At 39.9% G+C, this 22812-nt stretch overlaps 2 protein-coding genes across 2 annotated transcripts; one reads left to right on the top strand and one right to left on the bottom strand.

The window, feature by feature from the left end:
• The first annotated feature begins 321 nt into the window (after nt 1-321).
• On the top strand, nt 322-17504 carry LOC140168239 (protein mono-ADP-ribosyltransferase PARP12-like). The gene is made up of 10 exons (XM_072191574.1): nt 322-620; nt 4261-4303; nt 5256-5416; nt 6359-6659; nt 9016-9239; nt 9728-9920; nt 11279-11508; nt 13325-13543; nt 14493-14647; nt 16653-17504. Exons 1-10 carry the CDS (start codon nt 370-372, stop codon nt 16922-16924), a joined length of 2049 nt encoding a protein of 682 aa, XP_072047675.1. The 5' UTR covers nt 322-369; the 3' UTR covers nt 16925-17504.
• A 2632-nt stretch (nt 17505-20136) lies between these two features.
• On the bottom strand, nt 20137-21225 carry LOC140167581 (craniofacial development protein 2-like). The gene is made up of 2 exons (XM_072190881.1): nt 21169-21225; nt 20137-20880 (listed from the first exon to the last, which is right to left on the bottom strand). The coding sequence occupies exons 1-2, from the start codon at nt 21223-21225 to the stop codon at nt 20137-20139; spliced, it is 801 nt and encodes a 266-aa protein (XP_072046982.1).
• Between the last annotated feature and the right edge of the window lie 1587 nt (nt 21226-22812).

The following is a 22812-nucleotide window of genomic DNA, read 5'->3' as shown; positions in this document are numbered from 1 at the left end:
CAAGGGATTTTTTTACAAATTATTCACACTAAATACAAAATAAAAGCAATATTTGACTTTTACAAAATATATCAATGTTTTTATTGCAACATTTATTTAACAAAACATTGTAAATAAGAAATGTTAACATTAATTATGAGGATGACTTTTTGACCTCTGACCAGGGAATGACCCACAGCCAGATACATTGCGAGATATGTGAGATGTTGACGGGAATGTTGACTCAATTTTAACTCTTTTTACTTGCAAGATATTACATAATTCACCATGAGTAAACAACCTACAAGTACAAAATCAAAAAAAGACCCTGAGCTGCTTAATGCAAAAGCTCTAGGGATTTTAAATCGCTTGTGTTTATGCGGTGGATCGATGAGACTTTCGGCACTCGGCGGTGACAGTAAAACTTTTTTTTATCAAGATCCTGTGAAGTTTCTGAAAAGATTTCCGTGTTATTTTCGACTTGAGCACAGACGTAGTGAATCTGATTGGCTCGTTCACGCTCATACACAGGCTCAACTATGTGTAGAGTTTGTTAAACAAAATGGTTGTCTGGATCCTGAATGTGATAAGTTGCATCTATGCAAGCATTTTGTGACGGGACGATGCAGATTTGGTGACGGGTAAGCTTATGCCTTGATAATGAAAGTTCAATACTAAAATATTTTGCATTTCCTTTGACAGATTAAGCGTACTGCTAACTGCCCAGGGCGTAATTTTTTTCACAAGGTCCTGTTTGATCGAGAAATCTACTCTCCACAACGACACGATATCTACAGCCAGTAGGAATTCCAGTTGAATGAACGCAGCTTTCAAATTCAATAGCTGTACTCGAATCTCGATCCAACCGCGATCGTATCCCGGGGATCGTATATCGCGTATTTCAAACTACAACGTGAACGCACGACCTTGGATACAATGCTAACCAATCACAAGTGCGTTGGCATGGTTGGGCACAATCAAACTTGCACCATTGGCACTGTACAAATAATTAAGAGAACACACCAGGTACCACCACCATGATGTTCAATTGCACAGTTGGGAAACCACCAACCAACAGTACACACAGAGCTGCTCACATTACAACCCCATGCACTGAACCCGGGCACTGAACTGACCAATCAGGTGCATGGATTTTCAAGAAAATTTGTTCTGGACTATGAAAAATGCTCATGCATATTATGTTTGTCCATCAACATTTGACTGTCTCCACTTGTACTTCCTACACAAGTAGCTTGAATAAACCTTAAACTTCCGTAGAAAAACTTTGAAAATCTCTGAAAAACTTGTAATTTTTTACAAAAGTCCTTGAAATTTGAGTAATGTTGGTTCCACTTACATCAGTTACATGTATTTCAATGGGATGTAATTTGAGCTGGTGATGTCATTGGGTTAAAATGAGCTGTGGTTGATTCATTTGCATAAGTTGAATTTGTACAGAAGTTTGCTTGTGTTGGGTTCACGTCCGCGTTACTCACGCACAATCGAATCAATCATAATACACGCTGGCGTACATCGTGCAGTGTACACAAAAATTCATCATCATTCAATTGGAATTCCCACTATAGTTAATTCATTTGAGCAACGTTTTCGAGTGCTATACCCGATCATGTGATTTTGTTTACTTTGAATTTCCATTGCTTTACTGTGTGGTGTCATGTTTCCCGATTGATTCTGATGTGATTTGATTTTAGCTCTGCAAGCTCTATGCTCATCCATTGTCGGTTATTTGTGGCCTGGATTGAGGATAGACTACAAGATCAAGGTGCTACATTGTAAGCGCACGCTTGATGTCTTACATACATGTAATATACGCGATGGTTTAACAGGAACCTTGCAACAGATTATATCTGTATTTATAATAAAAAACATTGGCATCCGTGTCACCAATAGCTGATGATGGATACTTTATGTTGGTAATATTATGCACCACTAACAGGTTGCAATATTTAAGGGGCTGTGCAATAAGCTAATTCGATAATTCAGAACAGAGTGCATTGTGGGTAATATTCTTGGACATTCTTGGGGATATAATAACACAATCCTCCCATAGACGGCTGTGGGAATGGACTTTGACTGATCGGAAATTCCTGTGATTTCATTTGTCATATTTACAACTTTGGTACTTCCAAGGTAGGTTCTAACTATCTTTGTTATATAAAAGTTCTATGGGGACAATCAGACCCAACAACTGGCAAAAAAAAATTTTAAAAGGTTTTTTTAAAAGTGCAAAGTTCGTCACCATTGAATTACTGTGTGAGGCCTGGCTGTGATATCCCTACAGACTTTTACCCACAATGCACTGATTTGCACTCTGTTCTGAATTATCAAACTTGCTTATAATTATGAGCCCCCAAAATCGCTCCCCCCTCCTCGGCCTGCCAAAATCGCTTCCCCCCCCCCCTTTTGGCCGTGCCAAAAAATCTTTGCCCCCCCCCCTTGTGCACACATGCCAATTTTTGGGATCCCAATTTGCAAACCTTATAAAGTCTATACTTGATTCATTTTACCTTGACAGTCGCGGGAGTCCTTTCGAACGTTCCAATGAGTCAAATAGGGCCCAAACTTACGCTAGAGTGAACACGATAATTAATGCGATTTTTACGTAAAAATACGGCCAATTCAGAGAGAAAATCTTGTTTCTCGTATAGGGCCTACTATAGACAATTTCTTTTTGTTGGCCGGCCGCTGAGCTACATCTTTTCAGTAATTATAGATACTTCATAACATGTTCCCATGTTGAAAGTTGACAAGCTATATTTCTACTTGCTTTAAAGAGAGCACAATTGAATGAAAACGATTTATTTGTGCTAGGATTTCATTTAATATAACTATTTTTTATTTTAATAATACCCCATACCCAGAGGCTCCGGAAGATGTTAAATATTGGGGGGGGGGCCAATGGCAATGGTAATTTTCCATAGGCATCCAAATTATTGGGGGCCGAGCCCCTCCACCCCGGGCCCCCGGTTCCGGAGCCACTGATACCTAACCAAGAACATAATAAGAAAATATTTTAAAGGCCATAAATATACACACTCATGCATAGGGAGACAAACATGATAAAGTTAATCTGTTCTTTTCATTCTTCTAGGGCCATAGGCCTATAGTAATTTAAATCGTGAAACCGTAGAACGATCTGTTAGTCAGCATAGATATTGAATAAAATTGAATCCCATCACATCAATTCAAAGCTACACCTTTTTTGAAATACTGGTTACCAACGACTTAAAATGAATTGACAATAGATATATGTTGCAAGTGCAGCGAGCTGGAAAATTTGCATATTAAAGTGTTTCCGTACTGTTTTCCTAAGCCTTTGGCGTTATTATTTAAAACGCGCCCCATGAGTGTGTGCCAAAATCGCTTCCCCCCCCCCTCGGCTCGCCAAAAATTGCTTCCCCCCCTTCTCGGCTCGCCAAAAATTTCTTGCCCCACCCCCACCCCCGGGCTCATAATTATTGACAGCCCTTAAGCATATTTTATAGTTTGTTAGGGTTCATTGATTCATATGAGGATTGTAAAAAATCATTGTTTATGCCCAGCACTGCCCGAGAAAATATAATGAATGAACCCGGCCCGTTCATACTTATTAGAACATTTTGTGATTGTTATTTAATACAGTACATTAAAAAATAACAAAAATGGTATGTAACTTTAACTGAAAAAAAAATAACCTCAGACACTGAATGGTATTAATTGCCTTGGGTGTCCCATGCCTTTGCCTTGGTGCCCCCTCAAAATGTGTAACATTGGATGTATTCTTTAGCATGTGATTGCCAAAATGAACTTTTTCCAGTGCAACATTATTTTTTTTAAAGGGGCCAACACTTTGTGTATCCGCTGGTACATGTACTACTATTATGCTGTAAAATAAATGACTTGTCGTATTCATTTTTGTCAAAAAGAGAGGAATCTTTAAAATATTGCTCACGTTTAAGGGGGGCATTTATTGTTGAAGGGCAAAAAAATCCTGATATCACCTTGAAAGGGTTTTTTCGCAAAGATGCAAAAGTTGATGTTTTTGGAGTTATCCAAGGAGCATTCACTACATGTAGCTGTAGATACACATAGCATGGGACTGGTAAATTATAAACTTTGTTTCCTGACAGCGTTTATGCCCGGCACTTGACCAATCAGAAATGCAGAAATTTAGTGAGTATGAATATTATACTGTTTCATGCATGCCTGTACGCATCCACGGTGCATTTTAATTTGCCCATGGATGTTTTAAAACAACTCTTCATATTTGTATACTTTCAGTTGTCGTCATAGCCATGCGTTGCGGTCACCGCATAATGCAAAGGTAAGCTGTGGATTTTATGGTCATTTTCATGTTTAGAAAGCTCTAAAATCTCAGAGCTTCTGTGGGCGCTGCGCCCTGGACCCCAGCAGCCGACACTTTTTCGCGGGACCCACTATGGTGTTCTGTCGTGCGCACGCTCTCCCTCGCAAAATCCTCCCTTAACCATGTTAACACTTCATGATCACTAAAATTAGTTGAAAAGGCCTGGTCTAGATACATGTTGCGAGTGCAGCGAGCAGGAAAATTTTCATATTTAAGCGTTTCCGTACTGTTTTCCTAAGCCTATTTACAGCATTTTATTTAAAAGGCGCCCATGAATGTGTGCCAAAAATCGCTTCCCCCCTCGGCTGCCAAAAATTGCTTCCCCCCCTTCGCTCGCCAAAAATTTCTTTCCCCCCCAATTTTACCCTCCCCAGGGCTGACTCAAAATGCCCTGTGTGTAAATACAACATGTTACAGAACACTTGTAACAAGAACGCATTTTGAATCAAAGTTTGCCAGGCCTATAGCCATGGATGTTATCGGAAGCTAATGACTAAAAACTAGAAAAATTTATTAAAACTATCTCTTGATCTTCAATACATGTAAGTATTTGGTGACGTCATCAAAACCAGACAGAAGTGTTGCCGGCAGTGCTAAAAACATCTAGAAACACCAGTACCAGAGTGAACAAGATTCCTGATAGGAATTGAAATATTTCTGAGTGAGTAGTATCATTTTAATTGGATCTGAAAAAGAACCTTTATCAATCAAATGAACAATGAGCGATCCTGATGAATCTGTTTCAAGAATGAAGATGTTATTCTTCCAACATTGCTGAATGTAAGCAGAGAATCTCTCTTGTCATGCCCAGGGTGACATCCCAGGGTCACATATACCCGCTTTGATTTTGTTACATTTCTATTTCTTTCACTTCCCCACTCTTCTTTTTTCTCTGCATTTTTGTTTTCAGATTCTAAAGAGCCACAGTCTCAATGAGCTGGATGATGAGATGATACGTCTAACTCTGAAGCAGTCCCTAATAGACGTGACAGTGCCTGATATCTGTACACACTACAACTCCATTCATGGATGTAATAAGGATAACAGATGTCCATTTCTACATGTATGCACGTAAGTACTACCTGTACATATTGTACATGTAAGACTTTATAATGGGACCCAGGATAGATCCCCGAGGTACTCCATAACTGTAATCTGTACACATTATAACTCCATCCATGGATGTAATAAGGATAGCAGGTGTCCATTTCTACATGTATGCACGTAAGTACTGCCTGTATGTTGATGGTGGGACTTTATAATGGGACCCAGGATAGATCCACGGGGTACTCATAACTGTAATCTGTACACATTATAACTCAATCCATGGATATAATAAGGATAGCAGGTGTCCATTTCTACATGTATGCACGTAAGTACTGCCTGTATGTTGATGGTGGGACTTTATAATGGGACCCAGGATATATCCCAGAGGTACTCCATAACTGTAATCTGTACACATTATAACTCAATCCATGGATGTAATAAGGATAGCAGGTGTCCATTTCTACATGTATGCACGTAAGTACTGCCTCAAATTATTTGCCTTTCCATGATAAATCAGAAAAAGAATAGTTTGCGCTATGTAGGATATTTCTTTACCTTGGCAACACATCAGAACTATGACAATACTCATCAAGTCGCATTAAACTCTATTGACCTTGACAATTGTTGTGGTACTTGGATAAGAAAGCAACCAACTTAGATAGTTACAACTATTCTTTTTCTGATTACTTGCAACAAGACAAATAATTTGAGATCATTTTCATTAAAATCAGAGCACATTTCATTTCCGTCCCATTTGGAGGCCAAAATTGGACTTACAGCATCACAATGTTACTGTTTTGCCCATAACCATACGTCATAGATAGGTTAAAGTATACTTTTTCTGAATCCTTATTGCCACAGGACTAATGGACTATGATGGTGCTGGTTTTACATACGGAGGTACAATGTATGTTGAACCACCAACATTATTAATTATCAAATATCATTATTTATATTTTTAAACAGCCATTACATAAAAGGAGACTGTCGTTACACAAACACCAAACAACAGCATTGTCGTTATTCTCACAATCTCCATGACAACCAACCCTTCATGGTACTGCAGAAGTTTAACATAGACATGACCCAAAGTGTGCAGGCGGTGCTAGATATTCTGAAATATAAGATGAAACAGGGAAAACAACGCGTACCGTCCACAGATGGCGCTGTGGATAATTTAGATCAGGAATTTGCCAAGAAAGTTGGGATTTCTAAACAGACTGATGGGAACCAGCTAGCATGCAGCTCTCCAGGTGCTCATCAACAGGTGAGGTGTTTGTGGCGTTTGAGTAGATTCATGACAAGCAGTCAAGTTAGTTCAACTATGGTGTGAGAGGTTGCGGGTGCGAACCCTGGTTGTGGTTTAGTAATAGTATGTTCTTGTGCAAAAATTGAGTTAGCTTGAATTTACCCTGGACAAGGAACTTACTGCTAATTTGTCTCGTAACCCGTACAAAAGTCTGGGAGCTGATCCTGGTTGCGAAGGTTATTTGTGGAATGTGGGTGTGCGCTCTTGATGCTGCAAAGTCCCTGTGTTGTTGTTAAATGGTATGGAATGATATGGGGCAGACATCTTTAAGGAAATACTGCTAGTGATCAATCACACTAGTGCACAATGCGATGTCCAAATACGGCAGCCAGCGCACGCGTAAATTGTTGTAACTCATAACATGTCACATGACTTGGTCATTATACTTTTTCAATAAGCTCTATTTGCATCTGCGTATTTAAAAGCTATTATCTGTGATTGGATTAAACACTTTGTGTACATTCATGAGGTTATGAATGTGTTTTTGTGGCGCCCTCTACGGAGGCGCCACAATATAGGCATAATTTTGAGAAAAGCTTCTAATTTCACTCTTGCTAGATTGACTTCGCAATTGTTTTGCTAAAATTATGCCCAGCTCAGAAATAAAACCACAATTTGCTTGGATTTTATTTTATTGTTGTTTTCTGATATGCACAGGATAAAATGGTGAGCGTATATTCTTTGTTTAAAATACAAAATTAGGATTTATAAAAACACCAAATAAATCCTGACCTTTGTATGCGTTCAACCAGTATACCGTGTGCCTTAGAACCCGATAGACGGTGACATCAGGACCGCGACACTCCGGCACTTGTTAGAAGACATCTAGTACAGCAGACAGTACATGTACAATGTGATTTTCTCATTTATAATTAGGATTACGTCATTGCCAGAGCTTGTTTATTTGTTCATTAGAATGATTGACAGCGGTGGGCGGACTTATACTCTTTGTTTTGTGAGCGGTACAAAAATGTGATTCTCTTATTAATTATAGGTCAAGGTAGGTCAATTCGGACCGTCTCTTCCCCAGACCTCTATGTAGGACTCTATGGTATCTTCTCATTACACGTTCAGTAGTAAGAGTTGGCCAGCGACGACGCTATGTAATTGCCTGTCTTCAACTGCGGTATAGCATGGTATAGGCAGTTTGTAGAGAGTGTCTTATCTCATTATTATAGTATCTCTGGTGACATTTGACCATACACTAGGATCCACAACATGCTCATCTATCATGGGAACAGTTCTTAAACCCTAATACATTTGTACATTCATCCTTTGAAAATATGGGTACACAAACTCATACTCTGCAACTTGAGGTCAAATTTTGCACTATGATTATGTAATTGAGGTTATTGGAGTATGCCATTGGGATGAGACTCTTGTGGCCCATAGTGATAAGATCAATTAACGAGGCCTCAAACTGATGGCTTTTGTTTGCTAATTACCATAGAATCTATATAGCAGTTATTCATTGGATTAAGTAAATGACTAAATCCTGTTATCTACCCAGCAATGTTTGCTTATCTTAATAATTGTAACAAACTGTAGTATACTAAATGGTACAATACAGAAAAGGCAAACAGATAGAAATTTAGAGTTTTAAATTAGAGAGTTGACAGGAAGTTGTAAGAGTTAAATTGTTATGGATATGATTGGTGTAAGCGCGAAAATGTTGAATGTCAGATCAAAGTCATCCGAGGTGAATTAAGTAATGTCAATCACAAATTGTTACAGGTCATTTGAGGTGGACTAAGTTTATATTTGGATCATCTTCTACTCTTCCCTAGAAAAATCATTATAATACCAAATCTACACACCATGGATTTCACCATATCACGTCCAAGTTCACATTGGGCGCCACATTCCTTTTTTAAAGGAATTTTTTTAACTATGAGCTACTATGGTATGCTCACAGACCAATAGTCAAAGTCCCTGTGCATTGTATGCTGTGAATTCTCGCATATTCATGAGGGCCGATCGTTTGATCATGCCTTGTCTAACAATCACCCCAACGTTGCGTGCCTATGCGATATAGTGTTGCGTGTCTTTGTGTTTACACGATAGACTGTAAAAATATGCGGTACATGCGTAGCAATTTTACTGACACATGGAACGATCGGCCCTCATTGTCGGATGATGTTAAGACTTTGACTGTTTGGAATTTGTCTGTATCTCTTTAGTCCATGGGTATGCTGTTCTACAGCACTGTGGTAAGCTTTTGAAATTACCCTAAATAAAAGGTGTGAAAAGAACAATTTAATTAAAATAACTTAACCATTTGTGTTACTCCCATCCCACCTGATTATCATTGCAGTCAGATGAAATTTCTGTGTGTGTTTTCCACCTGCGAGGCAAATGCAACTACGCTGATAATTGTCACAATGTCCATACAGAGGAACCATTCCAGTGGATGCACAGGGAAACTGCTGGTAGTAGGTGGACAAACTTTACAGCTAGTACCAATATGAAAATAGAGGAATCATACTGCCGACCAGATGCAGATAGTTTTTACATCAGCATTGTGGATAACTCAGAAGGGTATGTGAGTACTAGATTAATATTGCTCCCACCCCAGAGTTACACTGCTGCTTTTGGTATATCGATGGGTCCAGATTTCTTGAAAAATTTGTATATTGATGGGTCCACTTTCAAATTCTCAGTGGCACATCCCTACCAAAACCAAACTTGAGTATTCCCCCCCCCCCCTTCGGGGCACATCATCAATATGTTGGTGCATTGCTCCCCCGGAATTCGGATCTTTTTGAGCTGATGGCGTATCAGTAAAAAGGTCAAAATCAATCAATGGTCTTTCTTGGCTTCCTGGATGAAAATTGTGTGGGGAAAAACAGAAATGTGTAGAATGAGCTATTTAGGGGTCTTTTAGAGCTGAAATTATCAAAATCAGGGGTCTTTCAGTTCTCTATTTTGGTAAAATTCAGAGGCGACATACGTTAACCATGGTTTTCAGATTTGTCATAATAAAACCATGACATTAATATTTTGGGGTTTTTTTTTCACATTTTCAGAATTAGCTATCTAAATGGTGCCACAATTAACTTTGACTCCATGAGCATAGAAGGATACGGACTCATGAAAACGGTAGAACTCAAACGCATCTCACCACCAGATGTGGCACAAGGCTGGCGGAAAAGTTACGCTACACAATGGGTGTGGTATTGGAAAGACGAGATTGGGACGTGGGTGGAGTATGGAAAACAGGTGGGTGAAATTAAGATCAATAATTGTACACTAGAACTGGTCAGGCAATCTTATTCGCACAAACCCTCTACATGTATACAAAAAATTTTATAGAGTTTTCACATTAACTGCATTGCGCACCGCTTTTGACCCATCCATTGTGGTCATTGTAAAAGTTCTTTTGGGGGGTTCAAGTACAATGTATTTAACATGTTCAGTGACGTAGCAGGGTCAGTCTGAAGGCGCAATAAGATACAGGGGTGTGAAATCTCTTCTTTTTAGCTGAATTCCTCTTTTTGGAAATTTCTTTGAGGCAAAAATTTTGCTTTTTTCGTTCATTTTCAGCCCATTTTGAGCATATTTCAGTACTTTTCCTCTTTTTTGAACAAAGTTCCTCTTTTTTCAATAGAGGTCACTCGCACCCCTGAAGATAACATATAATCTATATCTTCAATGTGAAAGGTCAAAAATTTCAATTGATCATCGGCTTTTCATATCATTAAATTTATACAATTTACTCCGAGGACTGTTAAATTTCAAAAATGTCAATTTTTAAACATTTGTCTTAAAATGTGTATTATATTGCGAATTTAAAAAAAAAAATCAAAATTATTTGATATCAGAAGGACATTCCTCGTTTTCAAAATGCAATTTGATATGTCTGATGTGCTCTCAGGTCCCACAAAAAATATGTGACAACATCGCTATCCGAACCCTTAAGGGGGGTTGAAATTTTCTTTTGGGGGGTTGAGTTAGCAATGCAATTCATATGCATGGGGCCCTGACAGGGGTAGCACTAGAACTAAACACTCCGCAGGGACCCCCAAACTTGCAGAAAATTAAAAAGTAGGGGGTCTCGGGTAGAGTTTGGTGAGTCCGAGTTGCACAAATGCAGCATAAATAGTATGTCTACAATTGAGCTAGACTGAAAAACTGTGGGTCTGCAGGGACCCCTGAACTTGCAGAAAATTTAAAAACAGGGGGTCCGAACTCTATTTTGGTGGGTCCGGGACCCCAAAAAGCAACCTAGCGCTACCCCTGTCAGCCCTAACACCCTCATGACCGCACTGATTGCCATCTTACTCTTCTTTCCCACACAGGTCATAATTGAGTCATCTTTTTTAAAAGCCTATTCCAAAGGAGTCTTAACATGATAAAAAGCATTCTATACTTTGTTTAACTTGAAATAAGCAAAACTCATAAACATGATTGATATTTATGGCGTACACCCAGTTGGGGAGTGCACTTTGCATAATGTCTAACTGGCACATGCTTTTGTGAACTTACGTATTCTCGAGTTGGAACAAGCCGAATAAGAAATTGCTGTGTTAAATATTAATATGCAATGGTTATTATGTAAATGTTCTGTCTTTTCCCAGAATTTGACAGGCATGCAATCCGACATCAATAGTACGTCTTTAGAAGAGGCTTACCAGAAATACCTGAAAGAAGGTAGCAGTCGATATCTTGACTTCCAGACAGAGAGTAACCAATACAGACTAGACATAGAAAGCAAGATGCAGAAAAATATTAAGTACCACACAGAAAGGCCACTAAGAAGACGGCCAATGCTGGTATCAAAGCAAGTCTTAAATGATCGTGCTGAAAGGTATGTTATACATTGTTACAGGCCAAGTATGAAGTAACCCCCTCCCCCACAGTGTCAACACCCTGTATTATAAATATATATTATATAATTGTAATTCTCAAAATTAAATATATAACAATTTTAACTTACGATTTAAAAATCGTTACGCCAAAAATGCAGTAAAAATGTATCCAGAGCCAACAGCAATAGTCGCTAATTAGTGTATTGCATTTCAAGTTAGTGTATTGGAAACAAAACCTGGGGTTTACCTCAAAACAAATCAAATTTCCTTGTAATAGCAACACCATATGGGATACTAGAGCATGCGCAAATTGTAATAATTTGTAGAATAGAACTTGGTGGTATCTCACATGATAGTCGTACTATGCTTAGCCTGAGTCGCTCGGCCTATCTCGAACAAAATCGCCATGCGTAGCTATTGCAAAACGAGAGGATTCGCCGTACTATCACTGCAATTTTTGACACAAAGATATAGGGATGATGACGCTGTGCCCCCCACACACACACACCCCTACACATTTTCACCAACAAATGTGGACATTATGTATATAACAGCATAACTGTGGACCTCTATGCACCAACATTTCACTATTGACAATGTGGAATTTTGTGGTAAGATACAATAACTGCCTAACTGTGGACCTGGTATATTACACTTATGATGGGAGGCCTATACCTTGTATGCATTATTACGTAGCACCCTCTACCACAGTTGCTATGGATCCGCACTCTATGAGTGAAATGTCATAGGTGGGTCCAGATTTGTTTTCTGAAAACCAAAGAAACCTCTACACCCCATACACCCACACACATAGTGCCAGAGTGTATTTGCTTGATACACAAATCAATACACTTGACACTGTTCTGAGATGTTGATGTATCTAATGCGCAAGTCATATGATTTGTTTAATTCTTGAGCTGTGTTGAAGATATGAGACCTGTTCTCAAAAAATTAGCGAAAAGTGGCCAGGGAGGGAAAAGGAGATATGGTTTATTGCACATGACAGAAAACAGTAGAAAACATAAGAATTCTTTTTTTGAAATATTGGCTTTTTGAACACCAACTGAGGGAGCAGTCCTGCCAAGTTATTATATGTGACCCGTTCTGACAAAACTAGGAACATGTCACATTTTTGACATTTCATGATTTGAATAAAAATGTAAGCACTAGACAGTAAGCTTTAATATGATACCAAAATTATATAAATAGCATCAATACTTTTCAAGATATGGATAATTTTGTAAATGATACCATGATGTTATGCTATTCTGAGTAATGGACTAATTAGTTTCCTGCTTTACACAGGATTGAATAGGGATTATCACCTACATGCATGCATTACATTAACTCATTATAACTTCTCTGCATCAGCTCAAATGCTATTTTTTTGAACACACACTATAAATCTGGTACCTGAGCATGTACATATACATATAGCTTGGCTTGCTTTGAGTGTTTTATATTCTATTGTGACAGTGTGGTGTTTTCGTCTGTGGAGTTACCAGTGACATTCACGCATAAGCGGTGCACCTGAAACAAGAGGTGGGAAGTCCAGAATTGATTGATTGATTGACATAGTTCAATTGTTAATTATTGATTAAATAAACATCATTTTAATAAATACTTTCAAGGATTTGAAAGTCCATTTAGTCCCACAGTCAAATACCATGAAATTAAGAATTCTAAAATTTGATTTTTTTTTAAATGGGAATGTCATCTTTAAAGGCCTATAACTCAAAAACATGCCTGGCGACTTGTTCCTGATTTTGTTTAAGTTGGTCACATATATGAATCTGTTTTATTTCATCTGTATAGGCTAGAATCTCAAAGCAGTTTTACAGTACCAGACCATTGGGATCTCTATGGCAAGTGTTCCAATTCACACAGCAACTTCCAGCGTTGCCCAGTAACCCAAGACAGTGATGAATACCGCCGAGTACACCGTCGATTCAGCGCCACCATGTCAAGTTCTCTATGTACCATAGAATGTATTGAAAGGGTTCAGAATGTGGACCTCTGGGAAGATTTCTGCAGGTGAGGAAGTGTCAAAGGTCACCATTTTGGTACCAATTTGTGTATTCTCATTTTTGCTGGTAGGATGATTGAGTATGGTGACCTTATGTGCTGTATAGTTAACTTTATAATGATGAATATTAATGAGTTTATTTGCATATTTTGCTTGAACAATTCTATTAATCTACTCTGCAGCTTACATGCAATAACTATGTAGATTTCCAATGGAGTTAATTAACTCATTCAGTTAACCCCATTTGAAATTCACACTCCCTGTGTGGAAGATTAAGGTCATGTCATCCATAGGGGTTGTATGGATTTCAACTGGAATTTAAAATAGCTCAGGTGCAAAACTTAGGCGTCACATAGCGTCCAATTTTATTATTTGCATTTTATCCCAAATCAAATTTGATACAGGGGGTTGTATGTGTGTTCTATTTCAAAATAACTATGACATGTCAACTGAGATAACTGACTTCTCCCTGTGTGATCAGCTTGTTTATCACACTCCTCTTACCATGCATGTAGTCCATTGTGCCAAAGTGGGATAATTGGGACAAACATCTAACCACTGCACTTTATTTTGAATAGGTGGAAACACACATAGCTCTTTCTAGACATCGACCACCCTCCTTTTCTCATCTTCTCTGATTTTCACTCTCTGATTTTTACAGCTGTAGCTAAACCCCAATCGGGATAATGGCGATTATCATATTTTGTATCTGATCTCTTAATTATAATTGACTCCATATTATGTTGTCCAGAGCATTGGAGCATGACCATTTATATCAGAAATAAGTAACAGAATTAAGTATTATTAATCTCTTCCAAATTGCATAGTGTAGAGTCAGTGAGCCGGTCATTGATAATAATACCTGTACAAAAATAACGATTACTCCAAACAAATGTGGAACATATTATAGAAAACTTACAAGTCTCATAATAAATCAAAATGCTTCATTAATTGCAGAAAAAAAGACAGATTGGAAAAGAAATACAGCGGGAAGAAAGTCCGGGAGGAGCCGTTATTTCACGGCACCAAACAGGATGTAGTGGAAGCAATATGTCAGCAGAATTTTGACTGGCGATTGAGTGGCACACGTGCAGGCACATTGTATGGCCAAGGTAATGCAAAGGAAGATATTAATGCGATCAAGCTAAATGAGCTTGATGTCAATCAAAACCAAAATTCAGTTTTCAATTTCATTACATAAGCCATATTCAAAGCCTTAGTTAGCTGAAACCTCCATCGTAGTTATACTTACGGTTCCAGAGATATGGCCATTTTAATGTTGCTCAGAACAATAAAATACAAAGGAAGTTGAATACTATTATTGGCTATATCTGAAAATCAATATTCCCAACATCCGACTCATTTTGCTTGATCACATCACATATACACTAATGCACTTTGCAGTGTTCAGCCTAAGGGCACTTAATTTAAGTCAGTAATTTGGGACAGTTTGTTTGCATGAATCTTTGTCTACGATCGACTTTGGCCCTTTCCCAATCTATGGTTTGATGCGACACATTGTCCGTAATGGCCATATTATGTGCTTCCTCAACCAAATCTTTCCAGCATTACTGAAGAGTACATTCTGCACGTGTACAACATTATTTTAGTGCACATAATTTAGTGCATGGCGAGGTCAGTTTCATACTTGGTGCAAGTACGACCTCATGCTGAATGACTACCATTGTGGACCAATTGAGATGTGGGTGTTTTGTTTTTTTTCAATTACCAAATAAGGTAATCAACACATAGATAATTTGTTCTGCATATTTTGACACAATGCAACTTAGCTTTATTCCCTTAAGTTAATACCAATTTTAATGGGAAAGAGCATTTCAAAAGTGACATTTGGGATATTTCTTCCTATCGGGACGATTCCCACCAGTTTTTTGTAGCGTGCTCAAATAAACGCCCCACCACTTTTTTCAACCAAGATGTTTCAAAAATGCTGATATTTCCATGCTATCTTGTGTAGTACGTAAGCTTACCAAGTTGCACACATGGCTTCGATAATCGGCAAAAATCCTGGTCGGAACCAGAAGTCAGTGTTTCTAGTTCATAGTTTGTCATTTAATATGCGTGAGTTTTAAGCTTACCTAATGATTTTAACAGGAATTATCGTTCTAAAAATGACCTTTAATAAATGCCCCCCGTTTTGAAAATGCAACGCCCCCGGGGGCATTTATTTGAGGAAATACGGTATGTAAATCTTTTTTGTCGGTTTTGAAATGCCTTTTCATTCAACTTGGTAAAACTTGGGCAAATAAATTCACATTGTCACAAATGAGGTATCAAAATGTGCAGAACAAAATTATCCATCATCTCAATTGACTTCTTTATTTGGTAACTTAGGTTTAGCATCTTTAAGGGATCTGGAATGAGCGTTTCGACAGTATTTTTTGTGGGACATGAGGGCACATCAGACATATCGAATTGCATTCTGAATAGGAAGAATTTCTTTCTGATATCAAATAATTTTCATTTTTGAAATTCACGATATAATACAAATTTTATGACAAATTATTAAAATTTGATATTTTTCACATTTTTGATATATAACAGTCCTCGAAGTAAATTTTATAAATCTAATGATATATTTTTAAAGTGTATGTAGCTGGGAGGAAAAGCCGACGATCAATTGAAAATTTTGACCTTTCATATTGAAGATATGGATTTTTTTCCCAAAAAGACCTAATTTTTTTGTGTGTTTTTGAAAAAAATCCATATCTTCAATATGAAAGGTCAAAATTTTCAATTGATCGTCGGCTTTTCATCCCACCTACATACACTTTAAGTATAAATCATCAGATTTATAAAGTTTACTTGAAAGTACTGTTAAATATCAAAAATATCAATTTTAATCATTTGCCATAAAATGTGTATTACATTGCAATTTCAAAAAATCTAAATTATTTGATATCAGAAGGACATTCTTCGTATTCAGAATGCAATTCGATATGTCTGATGTGCTCTAATGTCCCACAATAAATACTGTCCAAATGTTCATACCCCACCCCTTAAGATATAGCTTTTTTTTTAAGTGTACAGATACCTTTTGTGCACAGTATACATTACATAAACACTATGACAACAAATTGTGTGGTTTCTCATCTACAGGTAGCTACTTCCACAAGAAAGCATCCTATTCAAACAGATATGCAGAACCAGACCTACTCAACAGCAAGACCATGTTTATGGCCAAAGTCCTAGTAGGATCCTTTACGCAAGGCAACTCAACCCTCCGAAGACCACCACCTAAAGACCCCAGCAAACCGCATCACGCTCTGTACGACTCTTGCGTGGACAATGAAACGGATCCTAATATCTTTGTAGTCTTTGAGAACAATCAAGTATACCCAGAATATATCATTAAGTACCATTGTGCATAACCTTTACTTGCCATATTGTTTTTACCTACTTGCAGTTAGAGGCGACAAAAAAACACCCAGTTCTACGCAGTGGCATAACTAGGGTTGGTAGCGCCCGTGGCAAGAAACAAAATTGGCATCCTACCCTCCCCCGGAGAATATCTTGGACGCGGGCAATGACGTAGCTAAGGGCTAAGGATACATAATGCCCCCCCCCCCCATTCTTGAACAAATACATTTTGGACAAATAAGGCCTACACACTAATTAATTTTGGTTACTAGAAGTTGAGTATCAGTCTTAAAATGTTCTTTCAATTGATACTGTGCTGAAATGTGCGCGAAGCGTGCGAAAATTTTGACTTTCATCGCTTGAGTGGGCGCAGAATCGATGCTGAATTGGTCAATTTGGCGCCCCCTAAAGGTGGCGCCCGGGGCATGTTGCCCCCCTCTGCCCCCCGGTAGTTACGCCACTGGTTCTACGGGCCTGACAGACCCAGATTACATTGTTAGGATTTTTTTATTGATTTATTTATTGCAAAAGTGGATATATTTTAACTGCAAACGAAGCAAGTTACTGTATGTTTTTTAACAAAATTCTATGCTTTATGTAGTAGATAAAGGGTGAGAAACAGACCATTACCATAGATAATCGGTGTCTTGTTGAGGTATGGTGAGCATGTTAGTCGCTCGAAGGCGAGACCCGAAGGGGTCGAGCCTTCAGAGCGACTAACATGCTAACCATACCTCAACAAGACACCGATTATCTATGGTGATGGTCTGTTTTGATGATGATGGTGTGAGCCGTCGTATCCGACAGATCTCCTTTCTCTCAAAGCTGGTTGAGGGTTCGATGTTTTCTGCGGTGGCTGACCAATTATGCGCGAGAACGGCAGTGTCGTTGACAGTCAGGGCAGACATAATCAGTATTGCATGGTGGAATTTGGCTTTGTGTAGCATGGCGGGCTGAGCGGGCTTCCTGGAGCGTCTTGATACGTCGCTGCTCGAATTTGCTAACACCAGCACGACAAGCGGATCGCCACTCTGGACGGGTGAGAGCCTGACTCTCCCAAGATGCAGTAGGTATGTCACAAGCTTTCAGACTGGATTTAAGGACATCCTTGAATCTCTTGTGTTGACCTCCTCGTGAGCGCTGACCATTGACTAGCTCGCCATAAAACAGGGCCTTTGGTATTCTGCTATCATCCATGCGAACAAGATGTCCAGCCCACTGGAGTTGGCCTTTGATGAGGATTGCCTCGATACCTTCCGATTCACAGCGTTCAAGTACTGAGGTGTTTGGTACTTTGTCCTTCCATGAGATACCACAGATTTTACGAAGGCACCTTAGATGGAATTGGTCAAGTTTTCTCACATGCCGGCGATACCAGGTCCAAGAGACACTTCCATAAAGGAGGTGGATAGCACAACTGTTCTATATACACCGAGCTTAGTACTGAGTCGGATGCCATGATCAGACCAGAGTCTGTGCTGCAACCGTCGAAACTGGCACTTGCTTTGCTAATTAGGTGAAGTGATCTCGTCATCAATGCATGCATTCTGTGAGAGGAAGCCACCTAGATAGCAGAACTTCTGCACAACCTTCAGTTGATCGTCGCCGATCTTGATGACTGGGTCTATAGGTGGGCTGCCTGGCTTTGGCTGGAACATGACTTCTGTTTTCTTAATGCTTATGGTAAGACCATAGCGTGTGGCTGCTCCAGCAAAGTCGTTGAGAATGCTCTGTAGATTCTCTTCGGTATAGGCAATCAGGGCGCAATCATCAGCAAATAGTAGCTCACGCAGAAGTGATAGAGACACCTTTGTCTTGGCTTTCAGGCGTTGAAGGTTGAAGATTCCACCATCGCTTCTGAACCTGATCATGACTCCTTCGTTACAGTCCTTGAAGGCATCTTGAAGCATTGCAGAGAAGATGATGCTAAACAATAAAGGGGCCATAACACATCCCTGCTTGGTACCATTTGACACTGGAAATGCTTCCGATGTTGTCCCTAGGTCAGATATGCGGGCCATCATGCCATCATGAAATGAGCAGATTATCTTAACTACTCTTGGTGGGCATCCTATCTTCAGTAGTAACCTCCACAGGCCTTCACGACTGACAGAGTCGAAGGCTTTGGTGAGATCAACAAACACCATATACAGGTCTAGATTGTGTTCCCTGCATTTCTCCTGGACTTGTCTAGCTGCAAATAGCATGTCTGTTGTGCCTCTGCCAGCTCTAAAGCCACATTGACTCTCTGGAAAGGTGCTATCAAGATGGGTAGTAAGCGATTGATGATCACTCTGGCGAAGATCTTACCAGCAATGCTTAACAGCGATATACCACGATGGTTGTCACAAATCGTCTATCCCTTTGTTCTTGTAGAGGTGTATTATCAGAGCATCCTTGAAATCCTGTGGAACCTCACCTTCTGCCCAGAGTTCTTTGAAGAGCCGCGTTAGCTCAGACACAAGCTTATCTCCACCAAATTTGTAAACTTCGGGGGAATGCCATCCTCGCCTGGAGCTTTGCCACTAGAAAGCTGTTTGATCGCCTTTACTGTTTCTTCAACAGTAGGTGGTTGGTCGAGCTCTTCAATTACTGGGCTTTGTGGTATTTCTGCAATTGCCTCCTCAGAGATTGTTGACTGGCGGTTGAGCAGCTGGTTGAAGTGCTGAGCCCATCTCTCTGTGATGAGTGACGGTTCCTTGATCACAGTATGTCCATCAAGGTCAAGTAGTGGGCTGGTTCCTCTGGAAGAAGGTCCATAGACCGCCTTGAGCTCGCTAAAGAATTTCTTGATATTCTTTGTGTCAGCAGCTTCCTGTAATTCCTGTGTCCTGTCACGCCACCAGTTGTCCTTCATCTCGTAGCTTCGCTTGAGCCTTTTGCTTCACATGGTTGTAGCGATCTTTCCTTGCCTGAGAGTCTTTGTTGTTGGCATACTCGATGTGAAGAGAGTGCAGTTCATCAAGCAGAGCGTTCACCGAGACATCATTTTCATCAAACCAGTCTTTATGCTTCTTCTTTACATAACCCAGGGAGTCAGCTGATGCCTGATAAATTTTCTTGCGGAGCTCTTCCCAGTGGCTAGCTGCATCACTGTACTCGGTGTCTACGAGGTCTACGAGGGCAGATGCAATGTTGTCCCTGAGAGTGGCTTGTGCCTCACTGGTTGCAAGCTTGGTAACATTTAATTTCTTGGTTCGTTGGACACGTTGATGCTGTCGGCTCAGTTAAAGCGGATGGACACTTTGCTTTTCAGGAGGGCATGGTCCGAGTGACACATTGATGCTTTGGCTGCACGAGTAAGTTTGACATCATGCCAGTCTCTCTGCCTAATGATGATGAAGTCAATTTGGTGCCAGTGACCAGAGCGTGGATGTCGCCAAGTTGTCTTGAAGCTGTCTTTCTGGGTGTACAGTGTGTTGGTAATGACCAACTGTTTCTCAGCACACAAGGTCAGCAAAAGGGTGCCATTTGAATTTTCCTTTCCAACTCCATGATGACCAAGGACTTTCTGCCACGCTGCATGATCTGATCCAACACGAGCATTGAAGTCACCAAGTAGAAACAACTTGTCAGAACGTGGTACTGATTGAATGATATGGTCCAGCTCCTCATAGAATTCTTCCTTGGCCTGGTCTGAGTATGCCAATGTTGGGGCATAAGCGCTGATGAAGGTAACGAAGCCACTATTCACTTTCAGCCGCATGATAGCAAGTCTGTCACTAATACCCTGTGGGAGCTTGTCAAGGAGTTTAAGATGTTGGTTCCGTATGGCTAACCCAACTCCTGATTGTCTGGCTTCACTGGCTGGCTTGCCACTCCAAAAGAATGTATAGCCACATCCATGTTCTTCAAGTTGTGAAGTGTCTGGGAGACGAGTTTCAGAGAGCGCTGCTATATCAATGTTATAACGCTTCAGTGCTTTTGCTACTACAGCTGTTCTGCGCTCAAGGTTGTTTGGGTTGTCCTGAAGGGTCCGGACATTCCATGCTGCAATATTGATATTTGTCTTTCCTTTACGTTGTTTACGTTTGATTCTAATTCTTGCTCTACCGCTAAATTGGATAATCAGCTCGCCACGGTGAACGAGCAGATTACAAGTGGAATGAGCTTTTTAGGAATCCTTTATCATCCCCTCCCTTCCGGGAAAGCAGTGCTGTCCGTGGGCTGGGCTGCTTTGTCACTCGGGCAGGATACAAGATGAGTCGTCATTCCAAGTCGACGTCAAAGCGACCATCACACCCGAGTCGCCTACGTGGAGATTCATGGCTAGAGGCTCCCAGTAGTATCCTCCACCTGCCTCCGTCGTCATTAGTCCCTCGCCGTAGGGCTTGAGAGAAAAACCTGCACATGTCTTAGAAGTAACAGAGTTGTGCGCGTCCGATACCCCTCTCTCTTCCTGTGGACATCAGTTACTGCAGGTACGTTGTCGCAACGTGCAGAGGATGGACACAGGCGCAGCAACTGGCCAGGATCCTCGTCTTTGTGGACTGCCCTTTTCACTGGTTGCGCCAGCGTTGGCAGTTCATCCGCCTTCCGCCGTTGACCGCTATCCCATCCCTAAATATCAAGGGGTTTGCTCGGTTTTTGGCGCCGACCATCCCGCCAGTTGTAGAGTGGGTACTATTAGCTATTGTGCACTTTTTGTAGACGTTAGCTGGGACTTACTAACCCCCATGCACAGCCTCCCCGCTCTACCCGGATGCAGTTTAAAGTCATACCCAGGACTAAAATGCATTTTTTTTCCAAAAGTCTATCTGAGACTAGTAACCAACTCAGATTCTACATGTATGTTGTGATCCTTTCCATAGTGTTTCTAGAATGCCCATGGTATTCCTTTTGTTTGGCTCGCTGCCCGAGACCGTTATCTTGAGCTATTGTGTTGATAATGGTCTCTGGGCAGCTAGCTACCTCCATTACTCTAGGTAATGGTCGAGGCAACGAACCTCAAACAAAAGGAATACAATGGATAATCTATGAATAGAAAAGGGCTAGACGTATATTAATGGATATTTGGGGGGAAGCACAACCAAAAGTCTGTCTACCCGTAAAATAGGTGGGAATTTTGTCACCTTTTGGAGTTATTGTATAATTTGATTGTAGCCTCTTTTTTAACCATAATTTTGTCGCCTTGAGTTATTGTATAATTTGATTGTAGTTTCTTTTTTAACCATAATTTTTTAACGTTAAAAAGTGAGCTGTTGTAAACTGCTTATCCACAAAAATAGCTTGTTAAGTAAAATTTCAAAGTTTTAGGGGCCTGAGCTTTCGATCCTAGCAGAATCTTTATCAAAGGCAGACTCTGCCTTTGATAAAGATCCTGCTAGGATCGAAAGCTCAGGCCCCAAAACTTTGAAATCGTATTTTTTATGCTGCAATGTGAAAGACTGACAAGCACAAGCAGATCATGTGACTAACCTCAAGATATTCCAATCATAAATAGCAGCCCAAAAGGCCAGAGGATGTTTTTAAGACATTCCCATAACCCAATGGGGTTTCTGACCTTGGTATGTCTGCCTTTTGTACACATGTGGCACAGTTGACCATACTTTGCATTGGGATTGTGTGCAAATATCTGGTGTTTTCATCCGTTTATTTAACATTCAAAACATTGAGATATTTATGAGTAAAATTAATGCAGTGGGACAATATGAATGTGTCCTGTAAGAAAGTCAAATATAAGTTATAAGTCTCAACTATTAGCTTGTTGGCTGCAGTTTTAAAATTACAATTTTGTGTGTGTGGCAATGGGGACTTTGTCTTTAAAATTAGGTTATATTGATCAAATTTCCCAATCATAGTGCATTGTAGGAATGCCTTTAAGCCTCCTCTGCCAAAAGGCTGTACTTGTAATGGAGTGGCTTGTGTAGTCAAATGTGAGCTAGTAGCTTTTGTGACA

The sequence above is a fragment of the Amphiura filiformis genome, chromosome 13 (assembly GCF_039555335.1).
Source record: "Amphiura filiformis chromosome 13, Afil_fr2py, whole genome shotgun sequence".
Taxonomy (NCBI): Eukaryota; Metazoa; Echinodermata; class Ophiuroidea; order Amphilepidida; family Amphiuridae; genus Amphiura; species Amphiura filiformis.
The sequence above is the reverse complement of the archived record's forward strand: the minus strand, read 5'-3'. Positions and strand labels throughout refer to the sequence as shown.

Coding starts and splice junctions, on each gene's coding strand:
- LOC140167581 (XM_072190881.1), bottom strand. CDS start 21,225: ATGACGACGGAGGCAGGTGGAGGATACTACTGGGAGCCTCTAGCCATG. Junction 20,881..21,168: donor CTCTAGCCATGAATCTCCAC/GTAGGCGACTCG, acceptor CGGACCCTTCAG/GACAACCCAAACAACCTTGA.
- LOC140168239 (XM_072191574.1), top strand. CDS start 370: ATGAGACTTTCGGCACTCGGCGGTGACAGTAAAACTTTTTTTTATCAA. Junction 6,660..9,015: donor CTCCAGGTGCTCATCAACAG/GTGAGGTGTTTG, acceptor TTATCATTGCAG/TCAGATGAAATTTCTGTGTG. Junction 14,648..16,652: donor AGGCACATTGTATGGCCAAG/GTAATGCAAAGG, acceptor TCTCATCTACAG/GTAGCTACTTCCACAAGAAA.